The sequence below is a fragment of the Eurytemora carolleeae genome, unplaced genomic scaffold, assembly GCF_000591075.1.
Source record: "Eurytemora carolleeae unplaced genomic scaffold, Eaff_2.0 scaffold522, whole genome shotgun sequence".
Taxonomy (NCBI): domain Eukaryota; kingdom Metazoa; phylum Arthropoda; class Copepoda; order Calanoida; family Temoridae; genus Eurytemora; species Eurytemora carolleeae.
In genome coordinates this window covers 177925-202288 of record NW_019396420.1, presented here as the reverse complement: position 1 = coordinate 202288, position 24364 = coordinate 177925, and the positions used below count along the sequence as shown (strand labels likewise).

Genomic DNA, 24364 nt, shown 5'->3' with positions numbered 1-24364 from the left:
TTTAGACCGGATGGTGAATATTCCCACTACAGGGTGAATATCTCTACTACAGTGTGAATATCTCTACTACAGGGTGAATATCTCTACTACAGGGTGAATATCTCTACTACAGGGTGAATATCTCCACTACAGGGTGAATATCTCTACTACAGGGTGAATATCTCCACTACAGGATGAATATCTCTACTACAGGATGAATATCTCTACTACAGGGTGAATATATCTACTTCAGGACGAAAATCTCCACTTTAGGGTGAATATCTCCACTACAGGGTGAATATCTCCATGTAGGGTGATATCTCTACTACAGGGTGAATATCTCCACTACAGGGTGAATATCTCTACTACAGGGTGAATATCTCAACTACAGGGTGAATATCTCTACTACAGGGCGAATATCTCTACTACAGGGTGAATATCTCTACTACAGGGTGAATATCTCTACTACAGGGTGAATATCTCTACTATAGGGTGAATATCTCCACTACAGGGTGAATATCTGTACTACAGGGTTAATATCTCCACTACATGTTGAATATCTCCACTATAGGGGGAATATCTCTTCTACTGGGTGAATATTTCCACTACTGGTTGAATATCTCTACTGAAGGGTGAATATCTCCACTACAGGATGAATAATTCCAGTACAGTTGAATATCTCCACTACTGGGTGAATATCTCTACTACAATGTAAATATCTCCACTACTGGGTGAATATCTCTACTACAGGGTGAATATCTCTACTACAGGGTGAATATCTCTACTACAGGGTGATTATCTTCACTACAGGGTGAATACCTCCACTACAGGTTTAATACATCTACTACAAGGTGAATATCTACAATACAGAGTCAATATCTCCACTACAGGGTGTATATCTCCACTACAGGGTGAATATCTCCGCTACAGTGTGAATATTTCTAATACAGGGTGAATATATCCACTGCAGGGTGAATTCCTCTACTACAGGGTTAATATCTCAACTACAGTGTAAATATCTCCACTACAGGTTGAATATCTCCACTACAGGTTGAATATCTCCAGTACAGGGTAAAAATCTCTACTACAGGGTGATTATCTTCACTACAGGGTGAATACCTCCACTACAGGTTTAATACATCTACTACAAGGTGAATATCTACAATACAGAGTCAATATCTCCACTACAGGGTGTATATCTCCACTACAGGGTGAATATCTCCGCTACAGTGTGAATATTTCTAATACAGGGTGAATATATCCACTGCAGGGTGAATTCCTCTACTACAGGGTGAATATCTCTACTACAGGGTGAATATCTCTACTAAAGGGTGAATATCTCCACTACAGGGTGAATATCTCCAGTACAGGGTAAAAATCTCTACTACAGGGTGAGATATGAATGGATTGAATAGTGTTCTTCTCCCTGTGTGGGCTGGTTACTAGGATAAATTACTCCTGGTTGACTGATATCTTTGTACAGATGCCAGATCCAGGTTTTTCACAAATAATAGCGCTCTTACTGAATATATTACTGTCAATAGAAATGAGAGATCTCTATTCGTACCCCCATCCATCCTTCATATATTTATATATATTTATATTTGTATAGATACAGTTGGTACGAAAAAACATGAAACTTTTTAACTTCAAATATAGTTTCTTGTAAAAATATCTTAAAGTTATATATTTAAATGATATACAAATTAAAGATAATAAATCATGTTTATTTCTTTAAAATAACTTTTTTAATTCATAAGCATATCAGTAGATTTGTACTCAGGAAATAGATTTTATTGGAAAATATTTTAAATAATATTTTAATTTCACTGTACATGTAGAGGAGAGTACAATCTCTAATATATACAATTATATCAGTAAGACGAATCATGGATTATTATTGCTGTAATATCCCCGTAATCAGGAGCAAGGTTCGCTTAATCCTATCCAGGTTCAATGAGCCGGAGCTACTGGTATTTTTACATTCTAACTTTACTTGGAAAAGTAAGAATCATGGATTATTATTGCTGTAATATCCCGGGAATTAGGAGCAAGGTTTGCTTAATCCTATTCAGGTATTTTTACATTCTAACTTTACTTAATTTGAACAGACCAATTTAAATTGAAGACTTAAAGGTTGTTATAATTATTTTACAACTACTTTTCAAGGAAGTTAAGGGAATTTTTCTTTACCAAGGGATCCAAAGACCAATTTTACCTACAAAACATCTATAGCACAGCGAGTGATGTTTTGTAGACAAAACCTGTGGTTAAGTGAAAAGTTTTATTTCCCGAAAAAGTAGTTTCAAACAACGGTTTTTGAGATGAAAATGCTCTGTCCCAAGGGACGTTAAGTAACATAAACTCCCTTTGTTGGGAGAATCATAGGTCGGTAATGTTGGGCAAAAGGCGGTAAAAGTGATTTCAAAAGTTACTGGAACAATATGATTCAAATGTTTACCGAATGTTAATAGTTTTACTTAAATACTGGCTTGGGAACCCATTTTAGCCTGTAAAAGTCAACCACTTGGAACTATTAAACAATACTAAGAACATTCCAATGGTTCTACAACATTTGAGACAAATCGTTTAAGGGGTTGATAAGTTGTGATAGTACATACAAGCAAACAAACAGAGATTACTACTTTATATACAGGGTGAGTAAAAAAAATGTGATTTGCGGCGCCTGCTGAAAAATTGTACCTTTTTTGTGCAACTCTCTCTAATGGTGTTTTTTCAATATTTTTTGAAAATTTGTAGTTTTCAAAAGTTTAAAAAACAAAAATGTGTAAATAAATTATTTCTATCGAAATCTAAAATTTTCAGTTTTTTAAGGATAAAATTTGATCTTTTATGGTACCTTAAACAGAATGTTCGCGAAAAAAAGGGGGTATAGGTTTCTTGGCGAAAAATAAGCGCTTTTAATCACTACTAATATTACTTCTATCTGCTGCGTCTATAAGATCCCTTCATTTATTCAACGGTTATTCAATGGTTGCGAAGTAGAATTTCGTATAACTTTGTATGCAAAAACAAAACAAAAGCTATAGACACTATAATAGCGTACAAAGACTTTTAATGTAAGAGGGACTTTTTTCCAGTTTATTTCGTCAACCAGAGCTGGAAACTCTTATGTTGGTTGCCGTTAATCCTGTTCGCTTTATCTCGATATCCAATGTGGACACTTTTGATTTTCTGCTTAATCCTCTCTTTTGCTGAGTTCTGAGTTCTATAATTGATTGCGCATAAAACTTCTGGCTTCTAATTGGCTGTTCGGTTTCTGCAAACGACACTCTGATTGGTTGAATTTTATACACTTTCCTGGATATCAAAAAAGATTAAATTAATCTGCAGATTAACATAAAGAGGAAATCATGCTTTGTTCCAGAGATCCACTATACAATAATTTCTAGCAAAGATAAGATTATGATAATTGATTTATCTAAATAATGAGTTCTCTTGTATAGTTGTATTTATTGAAACTTATAGTTGAGAAGCGCAAAAAAGAGAAGAATGGAACTCAGACCAGGGAGTAAGGAATAGAAGGGAGATACAACTGACGCGGTTCGCCCTACCATATGATTATACATGCTTTGCAGACGAGTACTCCATTTGTATAAGAAGTATTTGTCTGATGTACATTTACTGCGTATACAATAACCTATTCTGAACATTTCATATACAAATGAAGTACTCGTCTGCAAAGCATGTATAATAATATGGTAGGGCGAACCGCGTCAGTTATATCTCCCTTCTATTCCTTACTCCCTGACTAGTGACTCAGACAAGCTTGGTTTCCTTTAAGTTGGTTTCTATGCCATCTTCACTTTGATTCTAGGTTTTTAGTTTTTTTTTCTTTAATTGTTCTACTTTCCTTTCAATATGTTCGTTGTGATTTCAAGTGAACCTCCATTTAGAAAAGAGAAGCATGACCCAATTAACAATATTGAAGAATTTTTCTTGCTTTAAAAGTGTATAATTCCGACAATTAACTCCATTGTTTTCGTAAGCAGAAATCTGCAAGTCACTTTTACAGAGAAGCCATAATTGAAAATGGTAATTTTTTTAAAGATAAACGTGGATAGCTCATTCTTTCTTGATCAGACAACGTTGTGAATCTGACGTGATACTTTTTAAATGGAGAGTCACTTGAAATTGAGCATACAGTCTCTTTAATTGATTTAATCTACAATGCGTCCCAATAAACATGGGAATTGAGATACGAATTGAAAGTCGTCTTTTATTTCTGATATTTAATGCATGACAAAGAAAGTATAAAACTGAGGCTGTATAGTCTTATGAGCTTTCAATAAAGTGGTCTACTGAGAATATATACTTTTCTCGTGTCTTAAAAATTATCGAAGATATTAGATATTAAGAAAATTTTCAAGACAAGGTGTTTTCGATATTGAAGGTAAACTGCAATTATTGTGTTCATGAAAAAATGCCACATGGATCGAAGACGATCTAGAAGTCGTCACTTAATTCCCACGTTTATTGGGACCATAGTGAATATTCATTCACTTTTATTGGGACAACCTGTACCTAAAGTCTGAAATTAATATAACTAAGTGAGCAGATGGGTTCGATCTTCAAACTTTACTCCAGGTCAATATATGAGCTCGGAGCCAAACAAAGTTGAACCTAGCCCAGGTTTCTCTTGATACATGTTTACATATTGAATATATTATTGTTACTTTATAATATATTATTATATTATTATCAATATATTGAATTGTTTACATTTCTGTGTTTTCTGTATACTTTTTAACCATAGAACATCTTTAATACATTTCTCTCTCTCTTTCACACACTGACAAATTTGAGGTTTTTAAGAGGTTTACACTTACTCAACATATGACCAAAAACAGTTTGATCNTTGTTTACGATCCGAGTTGAATGTTGCATCTTTCCGAATTTGTATGGACGCTGCGTTCTTTGGTGTGAGTCGTTTTTAACAATTTTCTCCTTATAGACGCAATTCAGATAGAATTATGATTAGTAGCGATCAAAAGCTCTTTTTATCGCATTAAGCCTATACCCCCTTTCATGTTTCGCGAACACTCCCTTTAAAGCATCATTCAAAACAACAACAAAAAACCCAATAAAATACAAAAGTGTTTTAATCATTTATTGAAAATCAAATGTAGAGCACAAACTCGGTTATCTCCTATTTTCGTTGTCTCTTCGAGTTTTAAAGCATTAAGCCATAATTTGTCTTCTTGTTCAGAGGGAACGTAAGCCTGTGAAACTTCAGTGACGACTGTACAGAATTTAAACTGTCTGTTTCCTTTTACATACGATTCACCGCAACTGTAAACTTTTTTCTTTCTTTGCCAGATTATTAAATAAGCCATTAAAAGATTATAGGTAAGACAGAAGACTTAATTTAACCTAGGGATCGTTACATCAAACCAGTTTTAGGTCAACTTTACAGTCTCATCCTTTGTGGGTAACCCTGTGCTATTGTTGAGTACCTTTTGTTCTGCTAGCTAGAACTTCAACATAATTACTACCACATTACTACCAAATGACTATTCCTATTTAATAACTCCTTCTGTTTAGGACGAATCCTTGAGAAGACGCTTCAAGCTGATGAAAAGATATCTATATTAGACCTTAATAAATTATACCTTTAATATAAACTTTGTTTCTATTAAATCTAAGACATTTTATTTACTTATATTTAATCAACGTCGCCTTGATGTTAAATGCCACGCGGGACTTTATTCGTTGATTATTTATTATGGCTTAAGCTAAGACCTTGGTTCAGTGAAAATTCAATTGACAAGACTTTGCCTTAACTTAGTTAACTGCAGTTAATCTAATCTTATCATGTACATGTGGAAGCGGACCTTGTTCTTTATGCTGGAGATGGAAGTTAAGAAGATGGGATTCCTTGGGAAATGAAATATTCATAAACAGATATCAAATGATTTGCATTATGGTTTACTAAACTTTCTAAGACTTAATTTTCTAAGTTTTCTCTCAAGCTATTTTCCCTAAGTCTTAAAAGAATAAAGCATAATTATGTATTTATTTCTAATTTACAAGGTTAGTCTAATCAATTTTGATACAAGTCCAAAATCACACTGTGGTTCAAAATATAGTACTTATAAACTAAAACTACATTACAACTATGATAGTAAAATCGACCAACTGCGCACAACGTCACAAGTATCAAATGTAAAAAGAAAGACGACATGTTGTCCAAGATTCAACTTAGATAAATATTGTCTTTGTAGGAATACGTAAAAAATTGTAGATAACCCAAAAACCACTAAATAGAAAGACAACTCAAATTACATAGAGTATATGTATACTTTACTTATTTTCATTTGTACGCTTTATTCTGTTGTATATTTCTTTCCTTAAAAATGTCGTTGGGTTTTTATACATTTTTTGAAAATTTAGACCTCTAATTTTTTGAGACACAGACCACCCTCTACTCTACCCTATATATTCATAAATTGACATTTTTACAAAAAATCGGTTTTATTACCCTGTCTTAAAAGTAATAAAGTTTTTGAGGGTTTAACAATTAGTACTACAGCACACATTAAAGGGAGTGTTCGCGAAAAATAGGCTCAATGCGATAAAAAAGCGATTTTGATCGCTACTAATATTATAAGGAGAAAATTGCTAAAAACGACTCACACCGGAGAACGTAGTGTCCATACAAATTCAGAAAGATGCAACATTCAACTTGGATCGTAAACAAATCTATTTAATTCCAAACAATTCATTCAGATATTACAAACAATGTCATCGATTATTTTTCTACGCATTCTTAAATAATTGATATTTCATAATATTTTGTATTTTTCATGATCTAAGTTACTTTTGAAAAAAAATTTCCTGTTTCATTTTTATTTTCATATTTTCCAGGAATGTTCGAAAATCCAGCGCCATAGAAAATTATTTAAAAAAAAAAATCAAAATTATATAAGTCATTTAACTCTTATCCTTTGTCAAATCAAATCAGACTCTCAGGGTGTCCTCCTTCCACACTTGAAATGAATAATACTAAGTCATGTCTAGAGAAAGCTTGTAGACAGTAGGGTTCTATATTTGCTCTGATTTTGGTTCTTTTCCCGGATTTTTGTGGCATTATAAACCAGATGATTGTTAAAGAAAAGGTTCGTTTAAAGAAGATGAAGTTAAACCACTTCAACGGACATCCAACATTATGCCAGATTCCTAATATCAGCCACTAGCTATAAGAGTTCTAGCACATTCTCATCTATAATAGACTCTAACCCTGTACCATATATTATGAAACTGTTTATATTTGTATGAATAGGAGTTACCATATATTATGAACCTTGTTATATTTGTATGTATGAATAGGAGTTGCCATATATTATGAAACTGTTTACATTTGTAAGAATAGGAGTTACCAGATATTATGTAATTGTTTATATTTGTAAGAATAGGAGTTACCATATACTATGAAACTGTTTATATTTGTAAGAATAGGAGTTACCATATATTATGAAACTGTTTATATTTGTAAGAACAGGAGGTCCCGAATTATTTATATTTGAAAGAATAGGAGTTACTAAGAATATCAGGTCCCAGATATTCTGGAATTGTTTATATTTGTAAGAATAGGAGTTCCCAGATATTATGAAACTGTTTATATTTGCAAGAATAGGAGTTACCAGATATTATGGAATTGATTATATCTGAAAGAATATCAGGTCCCAGATATTATGGAATTATTTATATTTGAAAGAATATCAGGTACCAGATATTATGGAATTGTTTATATTTGCAAGAATATCAGGTCCCAGATATTATGGAATTGTTTATATTTGTAAAAATTTGGGGTGAAAAATATAACACTTATTTTTGGTTTATGAACTTCATTTAAACATGAAATGACAACATTTGAGAACATCGAACAGAACTTGCTTCAAACCGAATAAAAAAGTTTTATTGAGAATGATAAATATATTTGTTTATTCTAATATCTCTAAATGATTAAGGTTACTGGTGTAGACTGTAGAGTAGAATATGATCGGAAGACAACATCTATATTTTGATATTAAGGATAGTCTTATAAAAAATTATATGATATCTATAAAATATAATTATAAAAATAGACATTTAAAAAACATGAATTAACAAGAAATTTTGTTGAGGTTTGAGCGCGAGGTTAAGAATTGGACGGATCCAAGGGAAGAGAAGATTGAGATGGAACCAAGGGAGAAGTGGGACGGATTCAAGGGAAGAGTGGGGAGGATCCAAGGGAGGAGAAGATTGGGGCGAATCCAAGGAAGGAGTGGGAAAGATCCAAGGGAAGAACAGGACGGAACCAAGGGGTGAGTGGGACGGATCCAAGGGAGGAGTGGGACGAATCCAAGGGAGGAGAAGAACTACGAAACCTCGTTGTATTTGTATTGTTCAGTATTCAGTAGAGAAATAATTGTTACTTCAATATTTAGCAAGTTTGTGCAAATAAAAAGTAAAAAATGCAAACTGTAATATATTTTGCATGCGTGCCTATTTCCAAAACTCGGTTCTCCTTCAGTTTAATATCTTAATTTTTCTGTTGAAAGAATGGAGTGATGGTCCAGGGTTGCAAATAAAACTTCTTCTTCAAAATTGGGTTCAAGATTCACAAAAACAAAGGTAAGTTTGAATTTTTTAAACAAACATTGGTTTATAATAAATGCATTTTTCGTTCTAGTCCTTATACATAGACCTGTTACTGTTAACTATGACATATTAGCAGACATGTTTCCGTCTCGAAATATAGATTTGTTTGAATTTATCAAATCCTGTGAGTACTCCAGCTCCTGCTACTCCACGGACTATATTTACTCCAGCACCACGATACAGAGCATAGTAACCTTCTCTAGCTACAACCTCCTTCAAGCAGGCGATAGACGAGGTGTACTTCACCTAGACAAATATATATAGATTATAGAGTACAGGATAGATCAGGTGTACTTGCCCTAGACAAATATATATAGATCAGAGTACAGGATAGATCAGGTGTACTTCACCCAGACAAATATACATAGATTAGAGTACAGGATAGACGAGGTGTACTTCACCTAGACAAATATATATTGATTAGAGTACAGGATAGACGAGGTGTACTTCACCTAGACAAATATATATAGATTAGAGTACAGTATAGACGAGGTGTACTTCACCTAGACTAATATATATAGATTAGAGTACAGTATAGACGAGGTGTACTTCACCTAGACAAATATATATAGATTAGAGTACAGTATAGACGAGGTGTACTTCACCTAGACAAATATATATAGATTAGAGTACAGGTATAGATGAGGTGTAAAGAGAATATTATAGATTTTTAAATATGGATATTTTCTCTTGCAACTATAAGAATGACAACTTGGAAGGATTATACAGAAAATAAGTTTAAGTAGATGAGATGTTTATTGTCATAAAACAGTAGAAAGATTAAACTAGAACTTAACTTGTCTATTCACAATCTTAAAAAGGATAAGAATTAACGTTACTTAATTGGAAATGTTTCCGCAAAGAAATATATAAAAATCACATAAATGCCATTGTTCTGTGTTTAAACTAATAATAAAAAACAATGTTGAATAGCTAGAGGGGACTTTTAACTAATTTAATTAAATTTTCATTGGTTTTGTTGTACTATAGTGTTTAATGTCTACACCAAGTAATTGTGATAAATTGGATTTTGGTCTTATTTCTTTTCAGTCCAGAATTGAAGCAAATTTTTTAAAGAAAAATATAAATTTTACTATATTCACTGTTTATATGATGTTTCATTAATTATATTATAAACGATTTCTCTTTTACCAGATTATATATAATTCAATTATTTAAACAAAGGAAAAACAGTTTCTCTAACACTTTTTTATTAGTTTTAAATATATGTGGTATATTTGTAAGAATATCAGGTCCCAGATATTATGGAATTGTTTATATTTGAAAGAATATCAGGTCCCAGATATTATGGAATTGTTTATATTTGTCTTTCGATTTAAATTTTGATTTGAATCAAGCTGTTAAACAGCATATAAACATACATATAAACATAGTCAATTAAAAAAGCTTCTATTTATTTACTTGTAAACTTGTAATTCGAAAAAAGCTTGTTAACAATCAAAATGTAATTAAAAAGTCGTCTTTGTTGTATTAGTTTAATCGCCTACCACTGCATTATATAATTTTAACCCCTGCGTACGCCCGTAATGCGTCTAAAAAGCTACCTCCTGGCCGGCCGTCATCATCATTCGTCGTTTAACGGTATCTATTGGATAAGCTGCTAAACCAGAAGTGATAGTTACTATCCAACCCAGGAGAAATGTATGCAACCAGTAGCTACCCTCATTCAATACTAATTAAAAGATAATTTTTGAGTGTTAATAATTTTTGGGGAGGAGAATTTTTTAGAGGTCGAAAACTTGTAAAATACTTAATTTGATAATCAAAATGAAATAAAATAAGTTTTAAAATCTCTAAATTTGATATTTTAAACTTTGACAATTTGATGTAGCAGAATTCATAGTATGAAATATTAAAGGTCTGTACCGTCAGGTTGCAAAGATTTAAGAATTAGAAATTTTAAGTTTGAGGCAAGTCAGCAGTTCATTTATCTATTTACTACGATTAAAAAACAATTAAAAGAATAAAATTTTTGCTAACGCTATAAAAAGTGCCGAGGCTTACCTATAGGTTTGAGGCTATCGAAGAGGCCAAAGTATAATCCTCTGTAGATAAATATACATGTACAAGAGACCCAGAAACCACGGTACAACCCCAGTACACCATCAGCCCTGCAAGAAATAAAAAATTGAAGTAATTTTCCCGAATCATCACGCTCATCACTCCATGACAAGCCTTTACAACCGATGACATTTAACACAAACACACTAAACCCCACTGGGCAGTATTTTCAGCTTAAATTTTCTTTGTATTCTTTAACCCCCGGTTTTATTTTTCGACTATGGATTTCAAATTTTGGACAAATTCCGATAACGTACAATTTATAATTGGGTTCTATTTTGTGCTCCGATTGGAGATTCTTGCAGATAAAAGTATTTTCGACAAAACAGTCAGATAGTTGAAGTAAAATAATTGTTGAAAAATATAATTTATAAAAGAGACTGTAAAGATAATTTCAAGTAACCTTTCACTGATTCACAAAAGGGTTGTCAAATTATGTATGAATTAATAATCCATACTTTTGTTTTTGAAAACTGATTATTTTCAATTGTGGCTTCTCTTCACTAATGGAAATATTATCAGAATTTCAAACCAGAAAAATAACAGAGATATTATCAGAATTTCAAACCAGAAAATAACAGAGATATTATCAGAATTTCAAGCCAGAAAAACAACATAGATATTATCAGAATTTCAAACCTGAAAACAATGGTGGAGATATTATCAGAATTTCAAGCCAGAAAAACAACAGAGATATTATCAGAATTTCAAGCCAGAAAACAATGGTGATATCAGAATTTCAACCCAGAAAACAATGGATATATTATCAGAATTTCAAACCAGAAAACAATGAAGATATTATCAGAATTTCAAACCAGAAAACAGTGGAGATATTATCAGAATTTCAAACCAGAAAAATAACAGAGATATTATCAGAATTTCAAGCCAGAAAAACAATTCTATTTTCCACATTATGGATCAGATTAAGGTTTCAAGGCTATCTTTGTCAATTCTAATTGGAGAAACGCTTTGAAATTCGATGACAGTCCCATAAAGAGTTTAATTACCTGATGGTTTTAACGTAAACATCCAGAATACCGTTAAACTGACGTTTCCCACCGTTCTTTGCGTCTACTCCCAACCTAGATAATATAAAGGATTGCTTTACACCTCTGTATGTATCAGTAATAATGTAAATAGATCAGTTCTATAAAAGAATTTTTGATTTTAAGAAAACCAAGACCGGTTCCCATAGTGGACATCTTTAATACGAGAGATATTAAAATTGCTAACTAATTTTTATGGATTTTTACAGAAAATTACCGAGATATGCATGATTCTAGAAAGAAAAATCAAAAGCTGAACAATGTTTGTGAGTTGTCTAAGGTCTAAGACATCAGGTTGCAAAGATATAGGGATTAAAAAATCAGGAGTTATGTGTCAAAGACTCAATTTCCTTTCAAAAGTGTTTATTTTAAACATTTGCTTTTCTTACACAAAGCCAAATTTTGATCCTGAGAAATTTTTTTGACGAAGACGGCTTTCGATTTAAATTTTGATTTGAATNAATGTTGATTTAAACCTGCATTTTATTGCACTAATGAAGTAGCACAAATTATATGCTCAGCTGAGATACATGATTTAATTACACAATATAAAACTAAATACTCAAAACCACATTTTTCTATTTTTTTTTTACGAGGTGTAAAGTTTATAGAAACAATCCGTTAAATTTACTGGTGCATTTTCGTCAATATTTTATACTTTTTGACAACATTTCTCACCAAATCAAGGTTTTAGTTCACCACCGGCTCCCTTCCCTCTTATGTATTAAAAATGCATCCCTGTAACTTATATATATATATATTTAATAAATATAAAATCATTTATCCGTAACTCTAGCTGATGTAGTGAGTATAGGATAGTACAAAAAAGCATAATATTTCTCTGTTAAGGTGCAACATGCCGGAGTAGCGGGAGAATGGAGGGAGGAGCTGCAACATGCAGGAGTAGCGGGAGAATGGAGGGAGGAGCTGCAACATGCAGGAGTAGCGGGAGAATGGAGGGAGGAGCTGCAACATGCAGGAGTAGCGGGAGAGTGTAAAGAGGAGCTGTAGGATACTAGAGGAGCTCCAACATGCAGAAGTAGTGGGAGAATGGAGGGAGAATATGGAGAATGGAGGGAGGAGGTAAAGAATGGAGGGAGGAGCTGGAGAATGGAGGGAGAAGCTGCAACATACAGGAGAAGCGGGAGAATGGAGAAAGGAGCTGCATAAAGCTGGAGTAGCTGGGAAATAGAGGGAGGAGCTGCAGAATACTAGAGGAGCGGCAGAATGGAGAGAGGAGCTGCATAATGCTGGATGAGCTGGAAATTGGAAGGAGGAGCTACAGGATGCTGTAAAATGGAAGGAAGAGCTGCAGGATACTGGATAATGGAGGGAAGAGCTGCGGGATGCTGGTGAATGGAGCTAATCATAAAATAGTATTTTTATTCTTAATGTTTCCATTAAATTCTAATTTCTGCAGTTACTTCAGGTATATAAAGTTATTGTGAATTTGATAAAGATTCTATTAGTTGAAATAAAATGCTGAGTTTCCATCTTGTAATGTTAAGGTATAAGTAACAATTTATATTCTTTTAGAGAATATGTTTGAAGTTATCAGGGAGGAGTCACTTGAATCATGTGACCCTGAGCTTAAAGATAACCATTCCTAACTTACCCAATTAGAATCATTATCAGAGGAACGATATTTCGGTCTGAAATGAGACGAAACCTCGGCAATTTTCTCGCCAATGCAGTAAAAATCCTCGAATTGAATCCATAATTTTAGTATAATTGTTTCTTGGTTAGTATAGTTAAACACTCCTTATTAACTCGAAGGATCACCTTATGGGTCCTTCATGTCAAAATGAGTATCCGGGTAACTTTAATATCTTTAGGTAAAGAGAGGGTTAGTCCTCCCAATTAGCCCATCCTGGCATAATTTTCAATAATAAAATGCTTAGATGACTAAACTGTGAAAAGGTTTTCTGACCAGCAAAAATATTCTGAATTCCCGGCAAGATCCTGCAGTAACCATGACAAGAAAACATGACAAGAAAACTTAAAAAATCTAAAGAAAAAACTCATCCCCACGTTAATTCAAGGAAATATACAATATAATCACTCCTAAGATTTAGTGACTATTTTAATCAATCCCAAATAAATTTGTGGAACTGTTCAATAAAATTGCAATTAAATTCTAGGAACAAATCAATATAATTCAAGATACTAGTAATCCCAACTAGGTTCTTGGAACAGTTCAATATAATCCCAACTAAATATAAGAAATAGCTCAATATAATCATAACTAAATATTAAAAAGTTTAATTTAATCCCAACTTTAAAAGAACAGTTCAATTTAATCCCAACTAAATATTAGGAACAGTTCAATACAATCCCAACTAAATATTTAGAGCAGTTCAATTTAATCCCAACTTTATTAGAACACCTCAATTTAATCTCAACTTTATAAAAACAGTTCAATTTGATCCCAACTAAACATTGGGAACAGTTCAATTTAATCCCAACTAAATATTAAGAGAAGCTCAATTTAATCCCAACTTTATAAGAAAAGTTCAATATAATCCCAAATAAATATTTGGAGCAGTTCAATATAATCCCAACTAATGCCAATGTATTTTTAATAAAGATTTGAAAAGATTTGTGGATTTAAGTTCTAATACCTTAAAGTTTCTTCTTTAAATGGGTAATTGAATCTGAAGAACATTTTAAATATTAGCTCAATTACTCGTAACATTTTAAATATTAGCTCAATTACTCTTAACATTTTAAATATTAGCTCAATTTCTCTTAACATTTTAAATATCCTATTTTCAGCCCCAAAAAAGATTAAATTTGTTCCTCTTCGACCTCGTTTTAAACTAATAGTTGACAATACCTAAAGGTTCTAGTGACACACTCCTGTACCCCTGAGAACCCCTTGTCAAGCCTTCCCTGCTTTAGTAGCTCCCCCTGGTTCTGGATCAGCAGCTTTACTCTTTCTATCGGAGCAGCTCCGGTCTTAGATAAGGCAGCAGCAGTTCCTAGAATATATTGAACATCAATTATACGAAAATTAATGAGGTTAGAAAATAAAAAAAGTTAACCAACCTGAAAGAAAGAAGTTCTCTGCAAATCCTAAGTTCTCTTTTTTCTTCATTTTCTAGATATAATTGCTCTCTGGGTTCAGTTTAATTTTGGGTGAGGTTTTCTAACCTCACCCTGTTTTTCTCTGATACTGGTTTTTTATTAAGGTTTGGTTCCCACTTGGAAAACAATCTTTTCTAGAGTGCTTCTTCTGATTTATCTGTCAACCTCCGGGTATCCCCAGATACTGCAGAACTGTCCGTCTTCAAGTTCTCCGGGTTACTGAGAGATAGGTTCAGATGCTCTGGATACGCAGAATCTACAAAGAAAACATTTTAAACTGCGCGTCAAATGATATCATGACAATTATTTTTGTGCACTTATACTTCATGGATGAAAAAACAAGATAGACTTTAAATAAAAACCATCCTACCCCTAGGATCAGTCAACAAGAATTATTTTTATTACGTTCCAATTACAACACGACAAGGATGGATTAAATTGTGCCACTGAACAAAACTTACTAATGGTGCTTTTTGACAACTTTGTAAGACAAAAGAATAGGAATACAGATTTTAGAGTTGGATAAAAGAATAAGAATACAGATTTTAGAGTTGGATAAAAGAATAGGAATACAGATTTTAGAGTTAGATAAAAGAATAGGAATACAGATTTTAGAGTTGGATAAAATAAAAGGAATACAGATTTTAGAGTTGGATAAAAGAATAGGAATACAGAGTTCAGGGTTGGATTAAAATAAGAATACAAGTTTCAGGATTGGATTAAAATAAGAATACAAGTTTTAGGATTGGATTAAAGTATAAATACAAGTTTCAGGGTTGGATTAAAATAAGAATACAAGTTCAGGGTTGGATTAAAATAAGAATACAAGTTCAGGGTTGGATTAAAATAAGAATACAAGTTTAGGGTTGGATTAAAATAAGAATACAAGTTCAGGGTTGGATTAAAATAAGAATACAAGTTTAGGGTTGGATTAAAATAAGAATACAAGTTCAGGGTTGGATTAAAATAAGAATACAAGTTCAGGGTTGGATTAAAATAAGAATACAAGTTCAGGGTTGGATTAAAATAAGAATACAAGTTCAGGGTTGGATTAAAATAAGAATACAAGTTCAGGGTTGGATTAAAATAAGAATACAAGTTCAGGGTTGGATTAAAATAAGAATACAAGTTCAGGGTTGGATTAAAATAAGAATACAAGTTCAGGGTTGGATTAAAATAAGAATACAAGTTCAGGGTTGGATTAAAATAAGAATACAAGTTCAGGGTTGGATTAAAATAAGAATACAAGTTCAGGGTTGGATTAAAATAAGAATACAAGTTCAGGGTTGGATTAAAATAAGAATACAAGTTCAGGGTTGGATTAAAATAAGAATACAAGTTCAGGGTTGGATTAAAATAAGAATACAAGTTCAGGGTTGGATTAAAATAAGAATACAAGTTCAGGGTTGGATTAAAATAAGAATACAAGTTTAGGGTTGGATTAAAATAAGAATACAAGTTTTAGGGTTGGATTAAAATGAGAACACAAGTTTAGGGTTGGATTAACATAAAAATACAAGTTTTAGAGTTGGATTAAAATAAGAATACAAGTTTCAGGATTGGATTAAAATAAGAATATAAATTTCGATAGATTAGAGAATAAAGGAATCATCAGTTTACTATAAACTTTGATAGTTTTTGTGAATCCCTTTATAACATTAAGAAAAATATATACGAAATTGAGATAACATATATAACATATTCTTATATTTAGCTATAGCTGACCAAACGACTGAACCAAATTGGCTGAATTTTTGTATGGGAACCCTTGAGTACCCCGGGGGTAACATAGGCTAAAAAGTCGATTTTTTTCAAGTGTTTCTAAAATTCCACGGGCAATGCCGGGCACTTCAGCTGGTTAAAGAATAAAGTTAAATTCTCTATGTCTGATTTTTAAACTTCCAGAACATTGCTAGTTCGTGTCATGCATACAAACGAGATGTTTGACTGTTATTGGTCGTAGATCAACACTTGAGAGACCAATCATGAACTAGGATATTGTAATCTGTCTGAACATGGAGGTCAGGAGGAAACCTAGTGCAGAATATAAGTACTTTAAATGCAGAGAAAAGGATAGCCATAAAAACATTCAAATTATATATTCATCGATAACGGATTTGTTCTGTCTATTTTACCCGCACTCTCTGGGCTAACTAAAGACGAATTTATCTACAATTGTAATACTGGTTCATGTTTTAATTCTGTGAATCCTTGTGGCTAGCATATTGCGCAAGTTTAAACACTGTATATCATTATTTATGAATGTGAAAAGACAGGTTAGGACTGCATACGTCGGGATGGTATAAACCAAGAAAGAATTAAATTGGGATTAACAAAGTATTGTCAAAATGGAAAGATGGGGATGGGCATTTTTAGTTTGTAAAAAAGAGAACATTTCTGGATTGGGGACGGTCGATAACTGGGAATGGTCGGAATGTCAGGGTAGAATTAGATCGCGTTGTCAAAAGTAGGACAGGATTGAATAAATAAAGGAGGAGTGGATGAACTGGATGGTTGGGGTTGAGCAGGATGGAATAGGATAGTAAGGGTTAGGGTTAAGCAGGGTGGATAGGATAGGAATGGTTAGAATTGAGCAGGATGAACTAGGATAGGAATGGTTAGAATTGAGCTGGATGAACTAGAATAGAAGGGTTAGGGTTGAGCAGTACGGACTAGGATAGGAAGTAATTGAGTTGAGTATGAAGGGTTGGACAAGGAGAGGATAGAATGGAGTAAGATCTAAAACACTTGATGGTAAATTGGCTAACGAACATCTTTTCACTTTATTGATGTAAGTTTGAATATTGATGATAATACACTGTGAAAAATCTTTATATTTAAAATAAGAAGATTAAACAAACCTAATAAAGCATTAACATCTACTAAAACAATGAATGCTGCCCCTGTTGATGGTATGGACCTGTATCCGGTTTCAACCAAGAACAGGGATTTTGACCGTGTTAAAGTATAAGGATATATGACGTCACTACATTATGTAGATCTAAGATGAATGCGCACAGGAAGAACACAAGACCCGCGAGCTTGCAGATTAGGCAGGAATGTATATTTTCCAGAACTCGTATATATATATATATATATTATATATTATATATAATATATATTGTGTATGAATAAGAAGGGAATCTAGACCGGGTTGAGATATAACTGGAGACATGAACGGAATAAGGTTTATTATTGAATATTCACATGAAAGGTTTTGTCTGGAGTTACCAGACGTATTGTTCTTAAGTAAATGGATTGATACGTCTCTGCAGGATATATGAACACTACTCCAGGTCGGAACTCGGAACTAACCATATGGGAGATTGCAACTAAATTGAATTTTTTAGTCTTGTCACGTTAAATTTACTTCTTTTATTTTATATTTCCAAACCATAGGGAAGATGAACAACGATTCTTAATAAAAAATGAGTAGTTTTCTATAAAAGTTGCATCATCCCAAATCCTTGAAGGATACACCACAGTGCTAAGCTGTTGTATCCATGAAACCAGGAATTCTAATATTTTAGCATTATTCAAGCTTAACCATAATATACAGACTTCTTTACACAGACAAATATGTGAGGGAGGGATATCTGACAGAAGGAAAAGGGTAAGGGGAAGATCGAAGGGTATATTCCTGCTTACACAGTAAAGATAAAAGAGAGAAGGGTTGGGACTAGGTGAGAAGACAGAAAGAAATAGACAGAGAAAATTAAAACAAGTAATGGAACGGATCCTAAGACTGTACTTGGTTTGGAAAATGTCCACGATTATCCTGTATTTTGATATGAAGAGCAATAAACAAAATTGCCATTTTTTCGTGTAGATAAATTTAACTGTGACTACCCTCTCCTCTTTTGGGATTGATCTACTTTTATTAAGAAAAGAATTAAAATATTGCATTGAAAGTTTAATATCTTCTGATTCTGCTTATTGTTAATATCGCATGTACACAATTATATATAAATACATCTCAACAATATCGTACAGATACAAAACCAAAAGTTGGAGATCAAGAGGATTATAAATCTGAGGACGATCTAACAGAAATCAAGAGGATTATAAATCTGAGGACGATCTAACAGAAATCAAGAGGATTATAAATCTGAGGACGATCTAACAGAAATCAAGAGGATTATAAATCTGAGGACGATCTAGCAGAAATCAAGGGTTGAGTTTGAGTTTAGCTATGGTAGAATAGGAGGGATAGATAAGGAATACAAGGAGAGGTGAGGGAGGAGGGTTTAATATATCCTGGAGATATGTACCAAGGTTAAGAGGATATGTAGTCAATCATGTGAGACTGAAACAAACCAAAATTAGTTTATATCTCATACCAGGCCTGATTTTAAAAAAAAATGACAAAACTGTGAAACAAATTGCGAAAAAAAAACTGCACGGCGAACAAAAATTTTAGTTTTTCTATTGAATTTTTTTAAGGATGATCACTACTATCCCACAGATATATTACTGATCATTGATCCCTAAACATGGATTACAATAACTCCTAGGGATTCACTAACCTTATGTAGAGATAACACTGGACACGGTTTGATTAAAATGCATTTATTAAATGCATCTTTCCAGAGTTCGGAGCATTAGCCGTGACTAAGGAGCTAAAATACATGCTGCTTGGTTTATTTCAACCAACTAATCATTTAAAAATAAACATGCCTGCGTGGAAGAAAGAGAAAATTGTTTAAGCATCAGTTTACCATAATCTCCAGGTTGCCAGGGGGGTACTGAGAAAAGAGAGGAAGAACAAGAAAGAATAAGAGAACCAAGAATCTTGTGAATTTCTTGAAACCTTGCAGAAGGTAATTTTACCCGAATAAAACAGGTCTGACAAAGATCTAGAAATTCTAATGAAAGAGAGATTACCGAACGCCAAACTTAAACAAGGAGAAATAAGAACCCCGAGAACCATTCATCCTTGATGCCCGTAATCTCTTTCAACAAGGAGAATTTAGAACCCTGAGAACCATTCATCCTAGATCCCCGGATTCCCCTTCAACAAGGAGAATTTAGAACCCTGAGAAACATTCATCCTAGATCCCCGTTATCTCTTTCAACAAAGAGAATTTAGAACCCTGAGAACCATTCATCCTAGATGCCCGTAATCTCTTTTAACAAGGATAATTTAGAACCCTGAGAACCGTTCATCCTAGATCCCCGGATTCCCCTTCAACAAGGAGAATTTAGAACCCTGGGAACCATTCATCCTAGATCCCCGGAATCTTCTTCAACAAGGAGAATTTAGAACCCTGAGAACCATTCATCCTAGATCCCCGGATTCCCCTTCAACAAGGAGAACTGAACCACATTGATAAGAGTTCTAACAATGTTTAATACAAAACTTAACCAGACCTTTAATATGTATTTAAATCCTGACAAACAATTCACATTAAACAATGCCAACATTATACCTTAAAGGTTCAACGTGGAAATACTTAATAATTACATTCATTTTAGAAAGAAAAAGGAAGTTCTCGCCCTTTTCTCTAATTTGCTTCCGAGTACTAAATATTAAAATAAAAGTTCAATTCAACAACAACAAAAATCTTAAAATATTTAATATTCTAATCAACCAACTTTGTCATTATCAAGAGGAATTAAATACAAGGAGGGGGCAATAGGGTTTCCGTACACTTTGCTGTGACGTTTTTGGACTGCTGGAGAACTAGTTTTTGCGTAACAACAATAATAAAGGCAGCCGATCTAATGTAAGAAACATGAGTTAGTATACGGTGAATCTTCATCTAACGCCAGAGATGCACCAAATGTCTGTTTATCATTTGTTTTATTGTTTACAATCTTTATTACTGTTGTTACGCAAAAACTAGTTCTCCAGCAGTCCAAAAACGTCACAGCAAAGTGTACGGAAACCCTATTGCCCCCTCCTTGTATTCAATTCTCCTTGATCATGATTAAGATACAATTCTTTAAAATATAACCAACCGAGGAATGTTTATTGTATATACAGGGTTAACCCACAAAAGACGAGACTGTAAAATCTACCTGAAAGTCCTGGCTGCCTTGAACATAATTATTTATGGCTTATTTAATGATTAGACAAAAAAACAAGTTTACAGCTGCAAGGAATCATAAATAAAATTATAAATTCTGTACAATCGTCTTTGAAGTCTCATCCTTTGTGGGTAACCCCGTATATCTAAATAATAATAGATGTGTGTATTGTTAACTGTGAGATTAAACAACATACGTTTATAGATTTCTTATTTTCTAGAATTAGATTTTGTGGTTTACACCCTATACAGGCCGGAGTTTATTAACCAGCTTAAATATATCTTCTTATAAAAAGACTGTGTACACGTATTTCCAAGAGAATTGTATGATTTTAATGGTATCATTTCAGGTTTGATTATTATATCCTATAATATTGTCTAATTATTAATAAAACAAATCTGATAACGAGCTTTAACGGCTGTTAATAATCAATTAATAAGATAATAAAAGATAAATCTTTATTTCTTCCTCACTCCTCTTTATTTAATGATTTTCCTATTTCTGTTTTTCCTTCCTGAGCTCTACTTTCTTATTATTCCGATATCCTGTTTCCTTTTATCCAACCTCTTGGTTTTCTTTATTCTTTCTTCCGCTATAGTTTATTATCTTTTACTCCTTACGCCTGTTCTCTGTTATTACTTACTCATGTTCTCTTTTATTCCTTATTTATGTTCTTTTTTATTTCTTACTCATGTTCTCTTTAATTCCTTATTCCTGTTCTTTTTCATTTCTTACTCACGTTCTCTTATTCATATTATCTTTTATTCCTTACTCCAGGTCTCTTTTATTCGTTACTCATGGTCTCTTTTATTCCTTACTCATGTTCTTTTTTATTCCTTACTCCTGTTCACTTTTATTTCTTACTCACGTTCTCTTATTCATATTATCTTTTATTCCTTACTCCTGGTCTCTTTTATTCCTTACTCCTGTTCTCTTTTAATCCCTTTTCAGTATAAATTCCTCTTATTCTTTTGGACACTGTTTTTTGTTATTATTCTTCCTTAGTTTCCTAGACGCCCAAGAACCCCTGGAGCCCCTTCCATACACACACCCACCCTACTGCAGTTCTCCTAGTTTGTCCTTCCCGTAGGAATGTTAGGTTCGGATAAGGTTGAGTAAGGTTGAGTGTAGGGGAAACCTGTTTACCCCGGAGCGTAACCTGACCTCACACTACTCTATACCCTCACCTTTTCAATTAGTTTGGAGCAGACGTTTTCACCGATTCATAAACTCGTATTCTACATTCATTCAAGTTCAAATATATCCCTTAACTAGGACTTGATTCCCGTGACTTACGACTACAGCTGGAAATATTTGACGGATATCATAAATTAACAATATATTTTGATAAAGGTTTCTCAGGGATTTTCTTGACCAAAATGACCTTCATAAGAACAGTCAGCTTAAAAACAAAATTTAAAAAAAAATTTAAGATTTTTTTATTATGAATTAATTCAACCCTTCCTTTCTGTGTAATCTGATGTTAAACCGTGTGACAGAAGGAAAAAATTAAACGTTTTACTAATAATCATTAAGAATCACCTGTAAAATCCTTATTTTCACTAAATCACAATTTCCCTTAGAGTTTATTATTGTACAGTATGTACGTATGTTCACTGTACATATGTACCCTGTACATGTGTGCTGCTAGGAATAAGGAAGTTTGAAGGTGCGCCTCTACCTACATAATATATATTCCTTGAGCCAGGTTTCTAACGGAACTGTCTCTAGACTATACCACACACACTAACCATAATATACATTCGAGGAGTAGGGACGGCGGCGCATTGGCGGGTCCGGTCTACCGAGGGAGGAATGGCAAATACACTTTAGAAATAAAAACCAAGAACCCCCAAAAAATGAAAGTCTGTTGTAACATTCAAATAGCCAAAAATGTAAATTGTAAAGAACATTTTCTCATAAGAATCGGAAACTTGTTTATCTATTCACTGTATGTATGACGATTATCCGATCTCTTATTGGTCAAAATTCCAATTTGACAAAATGCAAGTCGTTAATTTTTATCTACGATAGAGGATGAGATTAACTTATTGAATTCATCAAAAAGTTACTCGCTAAGGTAATCAGAGGCGTATACAGGGAGGAGGGGGCTATGAGTGCTGAAATAGCGATTAATCTATTTATTTAGGTGGATTTCAGGCCCCCCTTGGAGAGAAAAACTGGTTTAAGCCCCTCCCCCCCCCCTCCCGAAGGACAAACTCCTGTTTACGCCCTTGCTAAGGTTTAAAACATTTTACATTTTCAAGAATAATTTTAAGTGTAAAAAGTGTTTCCTCTCCGAATATATGGTTAGGTTTTCTGAATTTGTTTATATGTACTTTCATAATTCAAAGCCTTCAAGCCTTCCAAAAATAATATTCCTTTTTTGGTGAGAAAACGGTATAAAAATATTGTATTTTATGACAACAAACTTTGTAGAAAAAGGCTCAAGCCGGGGTTGCCTTCTTTCCCTCGCCTGACACAGGATAGAGAAGGAAGGGGGCCGCGGGCATTACTTTGCAACCTGTATATGTGTTTATACATATATATAAATATAGATGTACTCTTTGGTAAGTTCAACGCCTTATTTCATACATAATAAACAAAAATGCTGAAACATATGCATTACCTTTGTTATTTTTGTTTTTATATAGTCTGGTCTGAAAATCTAGGTATGTCTTAACATTGACCAGAATTTATACTTGGTCAGTTGAACTTGTATTCAACCGTATCCATGGGCCTGTTTAAGCTTGAGACAGAGGAAAACTAGGGTGCGGATCAAATATTTACTCAAGGTTCAGGACAAGTATATATCCGTACTGAGTAGATAGGGTCCAGTAGACTAAACTGCATAAAACATATGAGAATATTAGAAAGCTAATGGAGTCGAGATTTTGCATCAGAAAGAAAAGAAAGGAAGGTAAGTAAATAAAACAACATGTAGTGTTGGATAGGCGTCGACAATTTATAGGAAGGGCAGAGTACCCCCCCCCCCTCCTCCGGCCATGCCAAGAGTTTTTCTTGCCAAAGAGTTCTATGACATAACAAGCAATTAATAGACTTTAAATGTTACTTTACAGGCTACTGCTGCCACCATTTTTTTAGTTCCTTTTTTATACATATTCTTCACAGGACATAAATTGTTGGGCCAATCATATTTTGAAGATTTTTTGGTTTTTAATTTAATAATTTACAAGTGTTGAGAAAAAAGTAGGTGGTTGTTCCATGGCCTATATATTTTTTGTAATTGTTATTTCCCTTAATTATACTTTAAATATACTTAAATGTACTTTAAATAAAACATTTCATTTGTGGAATAACTACAAATATGTCAGGGGTGTCAAATAAGTATTTTTAGTTTTTTTGATTGAGGGTCAAAATCTCCACTTTCAAATTTTTATAATTTATAAATGCTTGATTTTACAACAAAGATGCATTTATTTTTAATATTTTTCAAAAAAATAAGAATTTATGCG

At 33.2% G+C, this 24364-nt stretch overlaps 1 protein-coding gene across 1 annotated transcript; it reads right to left on the bottom strand.

Moving 5' to 3' along the window:
- Positions 1-7997: 7997 nt before the first annotated feature.
- Positions 7998-22648, bottom strand: LOC111702959 (ADP,ATP carrier protein 3). The gene is made up of 8 exons (XM_023474787.1): positions 22431-22648; positions 14820-15114; positions 14608-14752; positions 12984-13133; positions 11733-11864; positions 10669-10775; positions 10209-10336; positions 7998-8889 (listed from the first exon to the last, which is right to left on the bottom strand). Exons 2-8 carry the CDS (start codon positions 14866-14868, stop codon positions 8713-8715), a joined length of 888 nt encoding a protein of 295 aa, XP_023330555.1. The 5' UTR covers positions 14869-15114; positions 22431-22648; the 3' UTR covers positions 7998-8712.
- Between the last annotated feature and the right edge of the window lie 1716 nt (positions 22649-24364).

Bases quoted from the DNA above. Each gene is read 5' to 3' on its own strand.
- LOC111702959 (XM_023474787.1), bottom strand. From the start codon at position 14,868: ATGAAGAAAAAAGAGAACTTAGGATTTGCAGAGAACTTCTTTCTTTCA. The intron at 14,753-14,819 runs GTTGGTTAACTT...AATATATTCTAG, and splicing joins AGAGAACTTCTTTCTTTCAG to GAACTGCTGCTGCCTTATCT. The intron at 8,890-10,208 runs GTAGCTTTTTAG...ATATTTGTCTAG, and splicing joins TGATGACGGCCGGCCAGGAG to GTGAAGTACACCTCGTCTAT.